We start from the raw sequence: 20,080 nt of genomic DNA, 5'->3' as shown, positions 1-20,080 counted from the left end.
GCCTTTTTTGTGGAAATTGCAAGATTCTCTTTAATCTTCCCTTACATAATAACTATTCAACTTGTCCTCGGACATGGAAATATCATTTCTGTATGCCTTCTTCAAAGAAGCATATTTCTTGTAGACACAAAATACGACAATCATCATGGCCAACACCATTGAAACTAAAAATGCATTAATGCAAAACATGGCAATTGCTGCTCCATAGGCCCAAGTAATTTCCTCTTTTGGTTCTTCAGAAATGTATTGGTAAGAACAATAAATTGGTTTGATGGGAGGAATGTCTTTAAATCCTCTTTTGATTTGAGTGTGACATCGATGATTCACTAATCGAGTTGTTGCATCTGTAAGATCTTTGACAGATCGATCACTCCATGCTCTCTCTGCAAATGCTGTTAATCTTGGATAAAGTGTTGAAATAATTGTTTCATCGTGAACATTCTCTGCCCACAAGGCAGCCTCAATTCCTAAAATTGAATTTACATAATCAAGAGAAGATGATACATTCACAAATTGATCAAAAGGATCAATTAAATACATGGATTTCCAAGTATCCACAAAAGTATAGGGTGGTGGATTTGGATTTGGTGAAAATCCAATAGGATTGTTAATCATATCTAAATAATATCCTGCAGAGAGAATAGTTTTGTAACCTTGAGAGACACAGTTACGAATATTTGCTGGATCTCTCCAAATTTGACAAATTGATTTTGAGGGATCTGGTTTGAATAGAGTGGTTTGTTGAGCCATGCTTAAGAATGAATCTTCCCAGAAAATAGTGGTCGTCAATTTTTGATAATTTGGTTTAGAAGCAATCATGGCTTGGAAATAACCCCAAATGTCATAACCATTTTGAATCTTGCCAAATTGTGTTTGATTTTGCATGGCTGTGTGAAGAGTTATATAAACACAATAATCACATAGGTATGTGAAAATGATAATCATTAATCCGATGGTAGGGTTAGGATTGTTGATTCATGGTTGGAATCGCAAACAGGTGTGAAAAGTTCGAATGAGCGATGAATTCAAAAAACACACACATACCATTGAAAAAGTTAAAAATAATTGGATTCTCATCGGTCCAGCATGCTTTTGTGACTTCATCTCCACCCAAATGCATGATCGAAAGTAGAATGGAATTTGAAATTTTGGTCTTTTCCATTAAAGTGTCCTTGGATTGCCATTGTCCCAAAATTGCTTCAATGATATCAAATGTAGTGGATTCTGCAACATTCAATGGATAATTATTCACATTTGTTGCGAGTCTCTTTGGACATGAAGATACAACTTCTGGATAGGCAAATGAAAAGGATTTGGTATGACCTGGCATGTCAAATTCTGGAATGATTTGAATTCCTCTAAAATAAGCATATTCAATGAGTGAAGCAATATCCTCTTTGGAATAGACTAATTCTTTTGAGAAACTTCCTTTGTCACTCAAATCAGAAAAAGATCCATACATTTGATAGGGAAATGATTGGGCATCTGTGAAGTGAATATGCAAAACGTTTAACTTGTCAAATGACATGAGGTCAATAATTTCCTTGATGGTTTCTGGATAAATATAATTTCTAGCAACATCAATCATTAAACCTCTATGTTTAAATCTAGGAGAGTCTTTGATGTAAATTGGAGTGTTTGGAATAAAGAAAAATTGGTCATTGATATTTCTTCGAATCATTTGTGAAAATGTTTCTAATGCTCTCAAAAATCCAAATTGAGAAGTTGATTTTATCACAATTCCTCTTGTTCTAATTGTCAATTCATAGGATTCATCAATGTTTAAAACATCTAAAACAGGATACGTCACATCTTCAGTAATTTGTATCACAACATCTTCGTTGTAAAATAAAAAATCGGAATCATAATTTGTTGGACTTCCTTTTGTTTCAAATAATTTAAACATCCATGCTTCATATCGTTTCAAAGCCGTGTCCACCACTGGAAATTGCGTTCGATCGACTTTGGTACCTTTCACATAAAGTACAAAATTTAATTTATAGAAACTCAATAATTTAGTGGCTGTTTCCTCCCATGTGACTTCTTTTGGACGAGGAATTAAATATTTGTCAATGAAAGTATTCGAGTTTACATTGGTTTGAGCCTTTACTCGACCTATTATGGAGAAATAGTGATGGTGATAATGATGATGATGATTGTGTGGTGTCTCTTGATGAAGAGAAAGTATGACAAGAATGGATAACAAGAGAGTCCTCACAACAGACATTGTGTTGATGTTCGGAGAGAATGGTATCGACGTCATCATCATGGAAACGAGAGTAAATGAATAAAAGGACGAGTCGTGGTAATGGTGGTGATGACTCTGTTGATGGACAGAGTCTCTCTTTCTCCAGAAGTGAATTCTCAATAATATTGATTTTTTTGGGCTCGTTCTCTTGGAGAGTAGCGGTCTTGCGAATATATGAGTGTTACAATTATAACTATGATTCGAATGTCCACCCACCCATCGCATATGGATGATGTAATTTTACATTTGAAATTATTGAATATTCAGATATAACGTACCATGCAGGAGGTAAAGGAACACATCGCGATCCTATGATTGTGTTGGAGAGATTGTTGGAGAGAACTTGTATTCATTGGCACAGCAAGAAAACCAAAAAAATTTTGCAAGCCAAATCATCAAGCCTTTTTCATTCGGCATCATCATCTACAAGGCTTTTCAAGATGGCTTCTCTCCGTAATATATATTTTGGAATAGTAGTAGTGTTAGCTTGTTTAACGATCTTGTCTGTTTCGATTTTTGCATTATCTGTTCGAAATGGACTGACCACAGTGGATAAGCAAAATATTCAAAGTCTAATCGGTGATTTAAATTCAAAGCAAAACAAGAAAGATTTATTCTTTGCTGCTTCATCACTCTCAAAGATTGGAAAGGAAGTGCCAACAATTCAATCCAAGTGTGTTCAATCAATCACTACTGTGGATAATCCAAATGATTTATATTTTACCATTGCTGCTAATGTTGCCTTGAAGTGTGCACCATTATCGACTGAATCTTATGGACTCGTACAGAGTGCTCTTGCTAAATTCATTGATGGAGCCACTGAAAATACTATTTCAGCTGAAACTATTTACTCCATTGCTAGAATATTGCTTTTGACCAAGAGCAAGATTAACACAAAGGATGTAAAGGTAAGTATTGTTGTATTGTTGTGCGTCTCTTTAGGCATAGAATGCTGTATGAACCGACATTTCACGATCATCACGATCAATATTTCCTTGGACACGTGTTTCGAATTATTTGTATTACAAAAACTTCATCATGGTGATGATTCACGCAATGATATCACTTTCAATGAAAGACTTCGAAACTTTCTGACATTATCACCAAGCAACTTTCATCTCTTTTAAACCAAGATTGTTCCGGAGATTGTGTTAAATCTGTTGGCTTTCTCCTAGAATCAGCAGCCATCTTGCAAGGTGTTGAAAAGAGTGACCTTGCAGCTCTCAACAATGCCCTTGACAACATTTCATCCATTGTAAAGAAGGCCATCTCTTCGACAAGCCTCGAGGTTGCCGCTGTATTCTCAAGGGGATTGAGTAAGATTGCTGGTGTTGTCACTGGATTAGACAAGAAAATCTCTGAAAGCGATATTTCTGCTCTCATCGAATCACTCGTAAGCAAGAAAGAATCAGCAAAATCTTTGAATGACATCTATCATCTTGTAGAGGGTTTACACTCATTTGCTGGAAAGGGAATTTATGAAACTGTTGTCGTTTCTGAATTGAAAGACGAAAAAGGTGTATATTCAATCTCAGTCTCTAATTTGTTAGGCTCATCTTTGAACGAAAAAGTTACATTGCATAGCGTTTACAAAGGTAGTAACTCTGATGACTCTATTTTGCCAAAGGGACCTGTTAAATTGGAGTCCTCAAATGGAGTTGATTTCCAAGTGAAGAATGTCAAATTGACTGATACTGGATCATATAATTTTGATATCTCTATTGGAAAAACAACTGTCACTCGTACTTTGAAGACTGCTGCAGTAGATTTGAAGATTAGAGATTTCCAACTTGATATTGGTAAATTAACTCGTTCTCAAATTTCTTATCCAAACTCTGTGCCAGAGAAATTAGTAGTGGATGTGGATTCAAGCACAAGACTTCGAGTTAGCTTCTCATTAGCTGGAGTTACTCCACATCAAGTTTTCCTTAGAGTTGGAAATGATGAAAACGAAGCAATCTTCAATATTAAGCAACAATATCAGGCAAGTTATGGAGTAGATCTTGCATTGGAAAGAGTTATTGGAGGACCTTTGAAACTGAAATCAGGAGATTATCAAATTCAAATCATTATTGGTGATGCCACATTGAACACACCAATTCTTTGGACTGTTGCAACTACAACTCTCAATTTTTCGAAACAATATGAGAAATCTGAGGAAGAGACTTTATATGAGGTTAAGCCAATAATTACACACATATTCAGGCCGCCAGAAAAGAGAGCAGGAGCTGAAATTGCTTCCCTATTCTCACTCATTGTTTTAGTACCTCTTGCTTTGTACTTGATTGGAACTTTGGCTGTTGGTTTCAACTTTAGAGGATGCCCTGGAGGTTTGTCTGGTTTGTTAGCTCCTGTTTTAGTTGCTTTACTTGCTGCAACTATTGGAATTTTAACAATGTACTTTATCTCGTGGAACATCTTTGACACTTTGAAATATTTGGGTATTGTGGGTATTGCCATGTTACTTGTTGGATCTAAAGTTTTGCGAGGAGTTGCTCAAAAGAGAACCGCACATTAAAAAGCTGCCATTTCACGTCTTTATGAGAAGAAAAATTGATGTTTCCAAACTGTGTTGACAACGTATTGGCGAAAAAACAACAAAAATGTCAATTCAATGGTTCTTATTTGTCGCTTCTCTAATTCCACTGTTGCTTGGTGTCTATCTCTACCAATCTGGTCAAAACACATTACTCATGAGGTCGGATGATCAAAAACACCATGTAGAAGCTCCTTCACTTTCTGAATACATCCAACATCATGACAATTCGGAATGGGAAATTATTAAATCAAATATTAAATTATCGACTCCTCCCTCCACCATTCATCACCTCCGTCATAAAAGAACAAAACTCGAATGGTTTCATGTCGATCATCCCAATGACCACAATAATTTCTTTTCAATTTCATTTCGAACACCTCCTCAAGATCATACTGGATTGACTCATATTTTAGAACATTTAGTATTATGTGGATCGAAGAAATATCCTGTGCGAGATGCTTTCTTTTCCATGTTAAAAAGATCCTTATCCACCTATATGAATGCTTGGACTGCGGCTGATATGACTTCGTATCCATTCGGAACACAAAATCAAAAAGATTATTATAATTTAATGCAAATTTATTTGGATGCAGTGTTTAATCCATTGTTACGAAAATTGGATTTCACACAAGAAGGATACAGATTTGAATTTCAAGAACATGATAATCTTCAATCAAATTTAACATTCAAAGGAGTTGTCTATAGTGAAATGCAAGGAGTTGTGGGAGATGCCAATAATTATTTTTCATTTGAATTGAATCGATTACTATTTGATCGATTCAAAAATTTCACATCACTACAGCATTCTGACACTATTTCTAAATTTCTAAAATCTCTCCACAGTTATTCTTTCAATTATGGAGGAAAACCAGAAAATATTATTGATTTGAAATATGAAGATTTAGATGCCTATCATAAGAAATATTATTCTCCCAATAACGCACTAATTTTCACTTATGGAAGCTTTTCATTGATTGATCATCTCAACTTTGTGAAGAATCAACAAATTTTGGATCAATTCGAGGAAGTGATGGATGTGACGAGTGCACCTCAAGATGAGGTCAACAAACTCGACGATCAAAAACATCATTCTTCAATATTACAACAACACCTTCAATCCATGATCACACAATCGAACGAAATTATATATTTTTATGGACCTGAAGAATCCATTGTTTACAATCCAGAAAAACAACTCAAATATGCCATGACATTTTTCACCAATCAACCCGCAAATGGCTTTTTTGAGGTGTTTCAAATGAGAATGTTGGATTTATTGCTACTCGAAAATCCAAGAGGACCACTCTATCAATCACTTATTGAATCTAAACTGGCACCTCGATTTTTATCCATTACAGGATTTGAGAAGACTGATTTGTTACGGAAACAACCGACTTTTGTGATTGGTGTTTCTGAAATTGGTGAATCAGATGTTTCAATCATTGAGGAAACTATTAACAAAACTCTTTCTTCTGTGATAAAAGAAGGGTTTAGAAAGGAATATGTGGAATCTATTCTCAATAGAATTGAGATTAGTAATAAGAGAGTATCAGCAAATTATGGAACATCCTTAATGATGGAAATTCCACCTTTTTGGTGTAATGGAGACAGCCATCGATTGGAAGAAGTCATTGATAGTGAAATGGTAAGTCACTGAGACAGTAGCAGTCGTTGCGTTTCTTAATCATTTCAAACATTAGAATATCAAACGTCTTCGACAAGAGCTTGAAAAATCTCCAACACTCTTCCAAGATTTAATTTCAAAATATTTGAGAACGGATTTAGCATTGAGAGTAGTCATGAGACCAAATAAGAATCAATTAAATGAATTTAAGGAATTTGAACAAGCAGTGTTACAAACAACACAAAACAACATGTCTGAAAGCGAAAAGAAACAAATTATTTCACATTCTATTCAACTTCAAGAATATCAAAATGCTGAAAAATTGAAAGATGTTGATGCAATTTTACCATCTCTCACTCTTTCGGATATTGACACCTCGATTCTGTATCAACTGGATCCTCACATTCAAAATTTTCAAATAATGGGAATTAATGTGACAACATACGAACAAGAAACAAATGGTTTGATTCACTTGAGTGTCAATGTAGAGTTGTGGGATGGAGAGAAAATTCTTTTGGACAAACAGCTGATCGACTTGTTGCCATTTTTCACATACTGTCTAACAAAGATGGGAACTCGAGAATTAGACAAAAAAGAGCTTACAGAGAAGATTGACATGTTCACAGGAGGCATTACTTCGAATTTATTCTTTTCACCCAAAGCAATTCCATCACCTAGGACTTGTATTGAAAAGTTTGGAGTGAATCTCTATTCGGAGGCTGTTTATGAAAAGATGCCAATCATGTTCAAGTTACTTTTAGATATAATGACATCTCCTCGTTTTGAAGATGTGAAATATTTGGAGTCATTATTTGAAGAATATGCAACTTCCATAAGCGAGAGCTTGACACAAAATGGACATGAATTTTCTAGATCATACTCTGCATCTGTCTTGAATGATTATTCTTTACTCACCGAACGGTTGACAGGAGTGTCACATTTTATATTTATTAAGGAGTTTAAGAAAATACACCAAGCCAATTTAGCAGAAGTTTTACAAGAACGCATGAAATTACTTCTCCATTCCATTTATCATCATATGACTATTGCAATCACTTGTGAACATGGACATTTACAAGATTTGAAAAAAGGAGTCGAATCTTTTTTACAAGAATTGAACAATAGCCAACTTTCTCGAACCACACACGACTCAACAACAACAACAATCCAATCACTCTTAACTTTATCCAAACGTACAAAACAAGGAACTTTTATTGAATTGAATTTTCCTGTGAATTATGTCGCCATCAGTTTTGCAACCAACACTTCTTATTTAAAGAAAGACTTTGCTTCACTTTCTATATTTGCAGCATTTCTCTTTCCAGTGCTTCACAAAGAAATTCGTGAAAAAGAAGGAGCTTATGGTCAGAAAACAAACATGTTCAGAGAACAAATTTTCTCTTTCTATACGTATAGAGATCCTAACACTTACAAAACGATTGAAATATTTCGAAGAGTATTGAGTGATCTTTGTGAAAACAATTCCTCACATGCAATCATGATGAGTGAAAAAGAACTTTTTGAATCCAAATTAAGTGTGTTAAAGAAATTGGACACACCCATGGAACCTCATCAAAGATTTTCTTTATACTTCTTGCATGGTCTCACTGATGCAATGAGACAACAATTTAGAAATTATTTGTTGCAAGTTGGAGTGGAAGATGTGTTACGAGCATGCCAATTACATCTTGTCCATGTTCCTAAGAATTTGCAATACATGACCATCCTTGGATCCAAACCAAAAGAAGAAGAAGGAGTTGTGGAGTACTTTGATTTTGTTTCACTATGAAAAAGGTCTAATGGATGGGTCCAAACAAATCAAAACTTTTATTATTGTGAGTGAATAAAACTACGTAAATTTTTCAAAACACTGTTCTCCAATGTTGACCCCAATGATTGTTCTCGACTCATCAATCATTGGGGTCAACCACATGCATTGGCTGTCCTTATTCAAATAATGTTATATAAATTAAATTTTTAAATATTTTTTATTATTATGCAACCAATTTAATTTTACCAATAAATAGTGGAAAAAAAATGCACAAGCCTTCCCTTGTGTTTTCTTCATCCACCACCAAAACGAAAGCTTCTTCACCACAACCAACCATTTCAAACTCCAAACATCATCAGCTGGTACCTTTGAGAAAACCCGAACACGCAGACTCTTCCATCGATGGAAAGGCATCTTTTATGAAGGAAGTGGTTTCGTCATTTCCGGAAATCAAATCATCAAAGACACTGGGTTCAACAAAGGCTCATTCCGAAAATAATAGATCGATCATCACCACAGCAACACCGTTGAAAAATTCTTCCAAAAGTACCAACAACAATTCAGAACTATTCAATCACTCTTTTACCTTTGAATCACCAAAGAAGAATACTACTACTAGCTCTCTTTCATCATCAAATGATTTGGAATCGTCTGATAAAAAGAGAAAGCTCGATCAAGCTTCAACAAGCTCACTATCTTCTTCACCAGGATGGAAAACAAAGCCTTCTAAAAAGCTTAAAGACACATTTTCCAGCATATCGGATGAAAAAAAGCCTTTTTCACATAAAGAGGTGAAACCCAAATCAAAAAAGACAAAATTTATTATTGGCGTCACCGGTGGTGATTTTATGGAGAAAGGAGAAGTTGTCAATATTATCAAGAAATTATCCAAAAATTCTGAATATGAGTGTGTAGAAATTGGAGGTTCAGATTGTGAAAAATTCACACACCTTGTATGCTTGGATGAAGACCCAAAAAAGACATTGAAATTAATCTATTCTATTGCGTTAAATATTCCAATTTTAAAATCGTCATGGCTCTATGAAAGTGATAAGGCTTCATATTTTGTTTCTGAAAGCGAGTTCTACATTACTAAATATCTCAGAAAAAGACCAAATGGTGGAGTACTGAAAGACAAGCGATGTTTTGTTTTAAGGGGAGACAATGTGTCTTTCCCTTCACCTGAAATTTGTGAACGATTTATTGAATTATGCGGAGGATCAATAGTTGAGAAGATTACTCAAGCGAATATCATTATTACTACATCCACTTCAAAGGAATTGGAATATATTATTCCTAGACATGATATTTCCTCATTACCAATCTATCCGGTTGTCAAAATGCGCTGGATTGTTGATGTTGTTGACAAGCAACAGTTATTGGATACCAAAGAGTATAGAGATGAATATTATTATAGCGCAGAATGCATAACCAAAGAAAAGGAAATATTGGCTCAAACAGTTCCCTCTCATATAGCTTGTTTAAGACTGACGTCCACTCTTGATTGTACTTCGCAACTGATACCATTGTATGCTGATAAGGTAAGTTCATTGTCCAAAACTTGCTGTATTCACTTGCAATAGAAAGTTGTGACGTTAGGCAGAGCTGCAACTGATGTCGATCACGTGATTGACACTCCAAACTCCAAACAGAATCCTGTCATTTCTCGTATTCATGCGAAAATTGTACAGATACAAGAAAATAATAGTCAGAATGAAGAAAAAGTTATACGATGGAAACTCATTGATTCTTCCTCCAATGGTACCTTTGTAAATAATACCAAAGTTAAGGAAGCTTTTTTAATGAATGGTGATATTATTGCGTTTGGTCACAATAAGGCCAACGTGGCTGTTGGAGAAAAGGTACCATTTGTTCAAACCAAATGCATCTATGTATTTGAAACCGAAGAGGTTGTCAATACTGAAGATGTACAAAAAGAAAAAGAGGAGCTTAAAAAAGAAAATGAGAAAATGAGACAAGAAATTCAACGACTCAGAGAGACTCACATTAAGACAGCCATGTCGAACATGCAAAAAGAAAAGGAAATTATTAGACTTCAAAATCTGGTGCTTCAAAATCAAAGAAAGGATGCTTTAGAATTCCCATTCAATCACAAGTATGTTTTCGTCAATGGATTTTTCTAATTTTTCACACCATTTATAATGAAAAGACTCTACATTATTGATACCAACGTTCTTGTCGAGAGACTGCATATTCTCAAGAACTTATTGGAGAAAGTGAATTGTTCTTGTGTTATTCCACAAACAGTCATTTCTGAGCTCGATAAATTAAAGTTAAGGAAAGACATGTGTGGAATCAAAGCAAGAGATGCCATTCGATTTTTAGAGGAATCATTTGAAAAGGGAAAATATGACAATCTATATGGACAACAATCTCATCAAACACTGAATGGTATGGAGGATGGAGGAGTTCAGTCACAATCAGCAGATGATCACATCATTAATTGTTGTCTCTACTTTAAGGACAAAGTATTGAAACGAAAGGAGAAGAATCACGAACTCATTTTGTTAACCTATGATAGAAATATGAGAATCAAGTCAGGAATTAACAAAATTTATGCTCCATCAAATTTTGAATGAAACTTTCACATGGAGGGAATTTGGCATTCTTATCGAGAATTTTAAATATTAATACCAACAACATTCTTTGACCTAATCCGGAATAATTTTCAAAACTCAAATCACTCCTTATTCGATACAAACAAGTCTATAGAGAAAGGTGAATCAAGTCGTTAAGAAATTAAGAGTGACTTTGAAACCAATAAACTTAATTCTTTAAATTGTTACAAAAATTCATAAAAAAATGAGCGAACAAGATCCGACAATCACTACCAACGAAAATTCATCAACAAGCACGGAAAAAGGAGACATTCGTGTATTATTAGTTTATCTCTTTTTGTTTTATTTATCATTCGGAATTATCAACCCTGTCAATGTAGAATTATTTGAGAAAATTAATTCAGCAATTATTGATCCTATAAATCCAACTCATCAAAAAGCCACCACCAAACACTCAACTTCTCTTTATGGATTTCTTTTTGCTCTTCCTGGTGTAATTTTCTTCTTTGTGAGCCCAATTACTGGAAATTTGAGTGATCGATTCGGAAGAAAGCGTTTTCTAACGTTGTTTGCGGCATTATATGCAACTATATATGGAATTTATTTCGTTTTGTGTCGATTTGTAACAACAACCAGCCATTCATCCAATTTTGAAATTGTGATACGAAATAATGCATTGTACTTGTACATATTTGCCAAAATATTGCAAGGATTTTGTTTAGATGTTATTCCAATGGTTAACTCTTATATTGCAGATCATGCAGACAAGAAAGATTTAACTTTCTATTTTTCATATGTTTTGGCCATCATGGGATTATCAACAGCAATTGGACCTGTCATGTCTGGAACAATTTATAAGCAATTTGGTTTGAATTATGTATTTGGTACAATATTTTGCATTTCAATTTTCACAACTTGGTTTATATTGTTCTTTTTGAAAGAGAATGAAAAAGGAAATATGTCTCAAAACATAACGGATACATCGAAAAAAGATTCCAAACCATTCTTATCTGAGATTGGTGCACCTTTTAAATCATTATTTATGATTGTGACACAAGCAGACGCCATTCTAAAATCGTTGATTATATCCAAATTTATCAGTGCTTTCATATCTGTAGGATTTTTCTGTATCATTACTCAATTCACTCGCTTGAAATTTGAATATGGACCTCAAGAAAATGGCTTTTTACTTACTTTGGTTGGAATTACTGCCGTTCTTTCAAATTCAATCCTTGCCAAGCCTATCGCATATTTGAGTGGAAGCGAGTCCAACAATCTCATAATAGCTGGAATCGCTAATGGACTCTTATTCTTGTCATGCGTATTGATTCGAAATGGAGATTACTTTTACTATGGTATGAGCTTCTTTTTAATTGGAGCTAAAGAGGATCCATTACGGTCGTCAATGATTTCAAAAGTATTCGATCCTAATCAACAAGGTATTTTGAACGGATGTCTTGGATCCATCACAACGCTAGGAAGAATTCTTGCACCAGTTATTTTCTCGTTTTTATTGGATGTTTTCACAACAAGCAATTCATTGCCAAATATTGTTGATGCTCCTTTCATTGCAATGACTGTGGCACAATTTGTTGGTGTTGCTTTCATATTTAGAGCGAAGCTGTTGATGAACGAGAACAAAACCGAATAACGTCAAGTTACCAGATAAAACCAATTTTTTGACTGTTCTACATTCTGTGTAAAACCATCATATGGAACAAATAATTCGAAAGTAACTGTTCATTGGCTTTATTGGCAACAAGCTCAATCCATCAAGACCTATTGTTGAATGTACTTTTTAACGAGTTGTTCGAGGCTGTCTGGATCCGCTCCTTGAACCTCATCGACTTTGGTGCCGTTCTTAAAGAATTGGAAAGTAGGCATTGCTTCAATACCATACTCCAAAGCAATGTCTTGACATTCATCCACATCAATCTTTAAAAACTTGACATCTTCATATTGAGTAGACATGGCTGCAAATATTGGTGAAATATATTGGCAAGGTCCACACCAGGATGCAGTAAAGTCTGCAACAACTAACTTGTCATGTTTCAAGGCCTCGTTAAACTCATCCATGCTGTGAATCTTGACTACATTTCCTAATCGTTTCTTGTCAGCTGCTTGTTTTACTTGTTCTCTGTCAGTGGAAATTTTCAAGCTCTCCAACAATTTTGTCACGTCATCAACATCTTCTGCATCAATTTTCTTTTCCAAGTCCTTCAACAGATTTTCCAAGTCAGTAGTTGCGCTTTCAGGGGCAAACTCCAAGTCATTTCTAACTTCCTGAAGCATTTCTTCTGCTTCCATTTTCAATAGGAAGAAGTCATCGAATTTCTTACATTCTGGCAAATATTTGTCCAAATCAAATTTGTTTGTTGCGTGGTCATGAATCCATTGCAAAATTCCAGCAGCAGTTCTTTTACCAGAGAATTTGATGGGATTGTTCTTCTTTTCCTTATCACCAGCTGGGAAAAGCTTCATGTTAGGAATCGTACCTATCGTGAGAACAGTTCATTTGAATCGTGTGGAATTACCAAAATACCATCACTACTTACCCTCTGGGAAAAACTCATCAGAATAATCATTCAAATCCGAGTTCATTTTGCAAATGACAATGCCTGATTCAGGTTGCAAGACGTTGGCTACCTTCTCGATCATTGGTGATACCATAATACATGGACCACACCAATCAGCGTAAATGTCCACAAACACGTCCTTCTGCTCATCAAGAACAATCTCGTCAAAGGCTGAGGCCACAAGTTTTTTGAGGCCTTTCGATCCTGGATATTCATCGTTAGGAGGTCTTTAAGGTTGGATTTGGGACAGTTACATTGATGGTTCATTTTGATTCAGGATATAGAGATCAGATCAAAATGGTTCGTAATTATATCATCATACAAGTGTGATCATTATGGGCTCGTTCAATATTCAATACCAACCAAACTCAAAACAAACCTTGGCTCACTTCTCACTTCAGCCTTTGCGGTTCCGTCTTGAACCGATTGAAGCCATGTCTTCAATGCTTCTTTATCCACAGGAGTCTTGAGAGAATACATGAACTTCTTTCCCTTCTTGCTCAACATTACAGCACACAAATTGTTTTTAATTTCATCCTCAAGATCAATACCGATTACGTTTGCAATAGATGCTCCAATAAAATTGATCGTATCGGGATTAATATTGCTCTTAAACCAGAAAGCGTTGGAGAGAACTTGGTCGTCTTTGTTTTGGTCCAACAATGCTTCAAGTTCTTTTACCAAATCTGATTCTGATTCTCCATTATAATAAAACAGTAGTGAAAACTTTTCGGTGTCTTCGAGTTGTGAAACGTGTGAACGATCGAGTTCTTCCAAGACCATGATGATGATGATATGATTAATATTTTTTTGTTCGCCTTGTAAAAGGATTTGGGTATGTCCTTTTTAAGACCCCGCACATGCATCTCGTTCACGAACTCGGGCTTTAAATTAGCAATTGATTGTGTGTTTCGGCGAAAGACCGCTTGTGGCTTAATTCTTGACTGTGGAATTTATTCGATTGAGTGTTGCCACTACTTGAAATACCAAACTTCCAACTTCAGAATTGAAAAAGTGGTCTTTGAGCCTGCTAGTGGTTCGTTATCAAATGTTGTGCATCTGTTGCTTGTTCCAATACAGAGCTGGTCATCAATTTGAAGAGCTGGTCCATCTCCTCCTGCTCCAAAAACGAGTCTGTCCTTTCTACCCATCACGAAAAAGTCATTCTTTCTTGACCATTTGTATTTGGCTTCGACAGGATACATGGAAAACAAAAACGTGTCAGTGGTTCCTTCAAAACGATATGTCTTATCGTATGAGTCACCACAAAATGCTCCAAAGATACAAACATCAGCTGTTTTCTTCTTTTCGACTGGAGCTGACTCCGTTTTTTTGCTTTCTCTTTTCAAAGATTTTCTCAGAGAGGCGCCTTGTTCTTTGTGTTTTCTGATCATTTCAATAACTTTCATTGCATCTTGTTCATTCTCAGAAATTTCCAATTCTTGTGGAATCAAGTCTTCCATTTTGTCTTTTTGATGCTTCTTGATATCATCAATATCTCCGTCAAGAGAAATTGGGACTGCAGAAATCAGTATAATATTTGGTCCAATATCACTACACATATTGTACAATTGAGACAAGCTGTAGCCATCTCTAGAAGTTGTAAATCTTAGTGAGAGAGTTCTTAACCTTTGTTTATACGACAGCCACGAGACCAACAATTCCCATTGAGATTCATCCTTAATAATTTCAGATGTAGATCCAATTTTGGGTTTGGTAAATGTTGTGATCTTGCTTGAAAGCTTGTTTGGATTGATTTCACTTCGGTTTTTTTCATCCAATTGAGTGAGATATTTTCTTGAAATTCCAAATTTAAAAGCTGTCTTAAAGAACTCCTCTTCATCAACTGTAATAGAATTATTACTGGTGAGAATGTCTTCCATATAGTTTGGAGATAGGACTTTCAACAACTTGGGCTCTAATGTCTTTAAAATGGCGTAGGCTACACGATATAATATTTTCGCTCCTTCATTAAAGAAGGAGTCTAGGGCTCTCAACACGAAATCAAACGGTAAGTATGGCACAAAAAGTCTAGAAAACCATTTGTAGGTTACTGAGCTAATGTCAAAACCAATCTTTTCAAAATGACTGGCAAGATTTGGAATGTTCTTCTTAATGATGTCGCTAAATGATTCTATGAAAAGTGCGTGCTGCATTTTGTTAGTTCTGAAATACCATTTAGATTCTCTAGATTTTTCTAACATACAATGTACAGTTGCATAGGTTTGTTTCTCATTCATGATAATCAAAAGGATCTGAACCAAGTCAGGAATAGGAGGGCAATAGTCAATATCAATGTGATGATCTGCAAGAACACATAGTATTCGCTTAGCAGCCTTTACACCTTCGTGGGTGAGGAGACAATAATCCTTATCAAGCTCTATTCTCTTCACTTTTTCATCATCTTGTACCTCTACTGGTTGTTCTTTTTGTACAATAGCGGTTGGGTTGTCAGCATTATATCCTGGAAGTTTTCCTCCAAACTCTGCAATAATTCTCGGGTCTATTGATTCAATAAACTCCTTTTTGTTTTTAAATGTCTTATTGTCCGAGTTGTAGTGGCCATATGTTTTTTCGAAATGATTTTCATAAAAATATGGACTTTGTTTCAATAATGAAGCAGAGCCTGTAATTCCCATCCACAACAAACATCTCTTTGATTGAGGAATGCCAGACCTAATCCAAGATTTTGTGGATTTTGAAACCTCAGACATTGAAAGAGGGAATTTGGTAACATCTTTCCATGGGCCCTCATTTTGTCTCTGATTTTCATTATAAAGTAAATGTACTGGAATTTTGTTAACATCTGCGAATCGAGAAATGTGTAAACATTGCAACTCCTCCTTATTCACAAATACGTGTTCGTCTTTGTCCTCTTTTCCAACCACTAGAGCGTTTTCATTTTTCAAGTCAATATACGGACCTTTTTCTTCTCCTGCTCCTCCTTCGAAGAAATTAAACGCATCTTCATGTTCTTCATCAATAAAGCCATCCTCGTTTTCTGTTGGAAGTTTTTTAGTCAAAATAGAGTCCTGATTTTCAATCGCAGCAGGAAGAATGTTTTCAATCAGTAATTTTACCATGGACTTTCCAGTTCTTCCAGGAGGTATTCTTTCTCCTTTATACAATCGGGTGTATCCATGATGTAGAACATCATGATATCTAATAATTACATTTCTATTTACTCTAGTAAATGCTGTTTCTAACCAAGTCTCAGCTCCACCAATCGATGAGAATGTCATTGTACTGAATATTAATATTACCGTATTGGTAAATATTCGTAATGAAGTCGGAATAAACTCACCTTTGTGCTAAACAATGTTCAACACCAACTTTTCTCTTTACGTGGAATGTATAAACATTTTCTTGTTCAGTACACCCAAATTCCATGGTGTCTGTTACAGTCTCGAATCTGCCATAAATTATTAGAGCAACGGTTTGTGATGACTGTACAATTTCTCATGAACTTACTTGTTTTGTTTTTCATTATAAAGCATGATAGAAGTAATTGGATTATAGGTAGCCAACCAGTCAGCTTGATCTCTCATGATCATTCCCGTCAAGTCCTTTCCGAAAACAATTGCCAAATTTTCAGCCTCTTCTTTTGTTGGAGGTCTAGGGGGTGTCGATGATCCTTTTTGTGATTCCTCTTCCAACCTTCTCCTTAGTATATGAAAGGCTGGTCGTGGAACAATTTTGGCATATTTATCAGTATCTTCGAAATATTTAACGACAATCATTTTGATTGGGCGTTTTCTCTGTGCCTGTATGTTTTGAGTTGGGGCAGAAACGTTGTCCGGAATTGGCATCGTGAGCGAAACTTCGTTTGGTGCCATTTTCAATTCCTCTTTCAAAACAATGAGTACACAATTTTTAATGATCTGTTCTTGATGATGATTGGAATCGGAACTGATGAAAAAAAGCGAAGCTCTGTTAATATTTTTTTGATTGGTTTTTGCGCAATTTCGCGAGAGCAGGTGGTTCAGTGATCTTCCCTGACTTGGATCATCCCTCATCGTTCTTCGTTTGAAAAAGTTTGAATCAAACACCTTTGTTGAGGAAGTCTTTCTCTGAGAAGACTCAAAAACTGTAAGTCTTAACAACTCCTTTTTTTGCCCAAATGTGGTTATCGCCTTTTTTCTGATTATATTTTAAACAGGCAAAGAGACCAACAAAAATGCATCACAGCTGGACATTTGACAACGGTTGGTCAATTCTTATTCAATAAATCGTTCACTCACGTTGCCCTAAGGACAAGAGTTGGGTTCTATTAAAGAGGCGTCCACCCTTTCACGCACAGAAATATAAAATTTGTATTTCACGCCTATGCAAAATATACAGCTTTCGCAATAATTATTATCTTATGAGAATTCCCAACTATTTGAAAAAAAGATTCACACAAACCTTTCCCAACGTAAGTTTCGCAACCTTTCGCATGTCTCTCTCAATTTGCAATTAAACACAAAAAAAAGGCATCTGGGCCGAAAGAGACACAATTAAAGGAACAAAAAATTTAGCAATTTGGTCCTGGCCATCACGTCGAAGAAAAAGGAGAGTTCAAAAGAGAAGAGAGGCTCTTAAGCCCTTTGTGATTTTACAGCAGCGTGATTACTGTGTGTAAAGATCATCATCACGTAGATATTACCGTTCCATGCCAATTGTTCTTCTTCTTATTGGATGATTTTGACAACGGAGAAGCAAAAACAACCCCTTGAAAATTATCAACACAATCATTTCTCACCATTCCGATTACGTGATTCCTATCTACTTCACATTGAGAAGAACACTCAAATTTTAGTGGAGGTCAACTGGTCATAGGAACATCTATCTTCCAATCATGGAAAGGCTGATTTCTTTCTTTTTCCCAGCAACGGTACGAAATGTAAACGAACGCTTGGAGATTGCGCACTTCAAAAAGGAATACAGTCGAAACAAACGAGGAGCGAATGAACGGTTTATGCAACAACACCACACGAAAGAGCCAATCCTTACTACCACCACTACCACTACAACAACAGGAACCACCATCCCTAACCAACCAACCGAGCAGCAACCCATCCCCATCTTCCTAGATGCATCTGATATAACAACAACGACCAGTAGTCGTCGTGTTACTGAAGAACAAACAAGGACAACAAGAACGAAATCTCCTGTATCTCCCATCAAAACGCACGTGCGGACCTCTCGTTCCCCGTCATCGAACCAAGAAACCATAACCATGGTTGAGGAAAACTCGAACCATCATCCGTCAAGCTGCAGAAAGTCAGAAAATACTGACCAAGAACAACAGCTTCCTTCATTCACAAAGCCAAAGGCTCCCTCGCTGTGTAGCTTGATGATGTGTGGAACGTTGGGATCTGGCAAGTCCACTCTCTTTCGACAATTCAGGGTTACGTTACAGGAAGGGTTCAATAGCACAGAAGTCGATCGAATGAGAATGTATCTCTTTTCCAACATGTTAAACAGTTTTGGTTTGGGTGTTGCCAAGTTTTTGAACCTCCTCTCAGAATACAAAGACTTTGGAATCAGTGCCATTGCTCACACCAACATTCCTGAAGAGTATTTCAATAATGAACAAGTCATTCAACAATTTGTAGAGTACAAACAAAAGGTCGGCACCTTACATTCGAGGCATGTGATTCATGATTCGAATATTCCTTATGGAGACATTATCATATCCATGTGGGAAGATCCAAGAGTTCGAGAAATTCTCAATGCATTTGCAGTGAGCGACTCTTTTTCAGATGGCTTGGATTACTACTTGAGATCTCAATACGATTCACCCAAACGAATGTTAAGCAAAACGAAAAGATATGAACCCATACTCGACGATATCATTAGTTGTAGAACAAAGACCACAGGTATTACATACATTGATTTTGACTTTCTTGGCACTTCCTATCGAGTGTTTGACGTTGGAGGAGCTCGAACTGAAAGAAAAAAGTATGAAAATGTTTATCCTGGACTAACAGGAGCTTACTATACTGCCTCTCTTATCGACTATCGAAAAACTTGCTATGAAGATGACTTCTCAAGTAGATTCATAGAAAGTACGACCTTCTTTGATACGCTATGTAACGGACCATTGAAATACTCTCCAATATTTCTTGTGTTCACAAAGCTGGATATTTTCAAACAGACCTTTGAAGGTGAAACAACATTTTCTCGTTTATGTCCAGAGTACGCACAGTATGATCCATCATCAGAACACCAAGATTTTTCCACTTTCTTTAATGATCTTCCTTCTCAGTCCAAAATCGATTCCTATCCTATTGTCAATCCAAATCCATCCTCTTCCTCTTCCTCTCTCTCCAATCAATCAAAATTTTTAAGGTATCTTCTTGATGAAGAAATACACCTCACTAACGAAGAATTGAGAGTATTGTCATTCATTGAAAATAGCCACACATCGAAATTGAAATTCAATACCAAACGAGTTTTTATCTTCTACATGACTGCTCTCGATACGAATCAATTCAAAAAATTGGTTGACATTACGACCTCAATTTTGTATCAACTTTTTTCACACACTCCCTTTCCTCGAAAATAATCCTTCTCAATAAACTATCACTTGGGTCCATGCATGCCATACAATCAGGAAAGCTTCAATAGCTTCAAATTCTTCGCTTTCATTTTGCAACTCTTTCATTCTGTACAGACACTGATGATCTTGTTGTGCACAAGAGAGATCTCTCAGCACGAATTGCAAAAAACGTATCTGAAAGAAGAAGATTTTTCCTCAT

General features: G+C 35.9%; 8 protein-coding genes across 8 annotated transcripts; 5 read left to right on the top strand and 3 right to left on the bottom strand.

The window, feature by feature from the left end:
- Nucleotides 1-30: 30 nt before the first annotated feature.
- FDP41_009264 (uncharacterized protein) lies at nt 31-2,227 on the bottom strand (the record flags this gene model as incomplete). The annotated part of the gene is made up of 2 exons (XM_044713204.1): nt 31-887; nt 1,045-2,227. The coding sequence occupies 2 exons, from the start codon at nt 2,225-2,227 to the stop codon at nt 31-33; spliced, it is 2,040 nt and encodes a 679-aa protein (XP_044557076.1).
- Nucleotides 2,228-2,688: 461 nt separating this feature from the next.
- On the top strand, nt 2,689-4,766 carry FDP41_009263 (uncharacterized protein; the record flags this gene model as incomplete). The annotated part of the gene is made up of 2 exons (XM_044713203.1): nt 2,689-3,156; nt 3,327-4,766. 2 exons carry the CDS (start codon nt 2,689-2,691, stop codon nt 4,764-4,766), a joined length of 1,908 nt encoding a protein of 635 aa, XP_044557075.1.
- Nucleotides 4,767-4,851: 85 nt separating this feature from the next.
- Nucleotides 4,852-8,200, top strand: FDP41_009262 (uncharacterized protein; the record flags this gene model as incomplete). Its single annotated transcript, XM_044713202.1, has 2 exons — nt 4,852-6,432; nt 6,488-8,200. 2 exons carry the CDS (start codon nt 4,852-4,854, stop codon nt 8,198-8,200), a joined length of 3,294 nt encoding a protein of 1,097 aa, XP_044557074.1.
- Nucleotides 8,201-8,448: 248 nt separating this feature from the next.
- Nucleotides 8,449-10,782, top strand: FDP41_009261 (uncharacterized protein; the record flags this gene model as incomplete). The annotated part of the gene is made up of 3 exons (XM_044713201.1): nt 8,449-9,723; nt 9,766-10,298; nt 10,353-10,782. The coding sequence occupies 3 exons, from the start codon at nt 8,449-8,451 to the stop codon at nt 10,780-10,782; spliced, it is 2,238 nt and encodes a 745-aa protein (XP_044557073.1).
- A 223-nt stretch (nt 10,783-11,005) lies between these two features.
- On the top strand, nt 11,006-12,412 carry FDP41_009260 (uncharacterized protein; the record flags this gene model as incomplete). The annotated part of the gene is made up of 1 exon (XM_044713200.1): nt 11,006-12,412. The coding sequence occupies one exon, from the start codon at nt 11,006-11,008 to the stop codon at nt 12,410-12,412; it is 1,407 nt and encodes a 468-aa protein (XP_044557072.1).
- Nucleotides 12,413-12,540: 128 nt separating this feature from the next.
- FDP41_009259 (uncharacterized protein) lies at nt 12,541-14,120 on the bottom strand (the record flags this gene model as incomplete). The annotated part of the gene is made up of 3 exons (XM_044713198.1): nt 12,541-13,256; nt 13,317-13,564; nt 13,717-14,120. The coding sequence occupies 3 exons, from the start codon at nt 14,118-14,120 to the stop codon at nt 12,541-12,543; spliced, it is 1,368 nt and encodes a 455-aa protein (XP_044557071.1).
- A 191-nt stretch (nt 14,121-14,311) lies between these two features.
- FDP41_009258 (uncharacterized protein) lies at nt 14,312-17,173 on the bottom strand (the record flags this gene model as incomplete). The annotated part of the gene is made up of 3 exons (XM_044713197.1): nt 14,312-16,583; nt 16,642-16,749; nt 16,809-17,173. The coding sequence occupies 3 exons, from the start codon at nt 17,171-17,173 to the stop codon at nt 14,312-14,314; spliced, it is 2,745 nt and encodes a 914-aa protein (XP_044557070.1).
- Nucleotides 17,174-18,174: 1,001 nt separating this feature from the next.
- FDP41_009257 (uncharacterized protein) lies at nt 18,175-19,887 on the top strand (the record flags this gene model as incomplete). Its single annotated transcript, XM_044713196.1, has 1 exon — nt 18,175-19,887. The coding sequence occupies one exon, from the start codon at nt 18,175-18,177 to the stop codon at nt 19,885-19,887; it is 1,713 nt and encodes a 570-aa protein (XP_044557069.1).
- Between the last annotated feature and the right edge of the window lie 193 nt (nt 19,888-20,080).

The sequence above is a fragment of the Naegleria fowleri genome, assembly GCF_008403515.1.
Source record: "Naegleria fowleri strain ATCC 30894 chromosome Unknown tig68, whole genome shotgun sequence".
Lineage (NCBI taxonomy): Eukaryota > Heterolobosea > Eutetramitea > Acrasida > Naegleriidae > Naegleria > Naegleria fowleri.
Note: the sequence above shows the minus strand (reverse complement) of the source record. Positions and strands in the feature narration are given on the sequence as shown.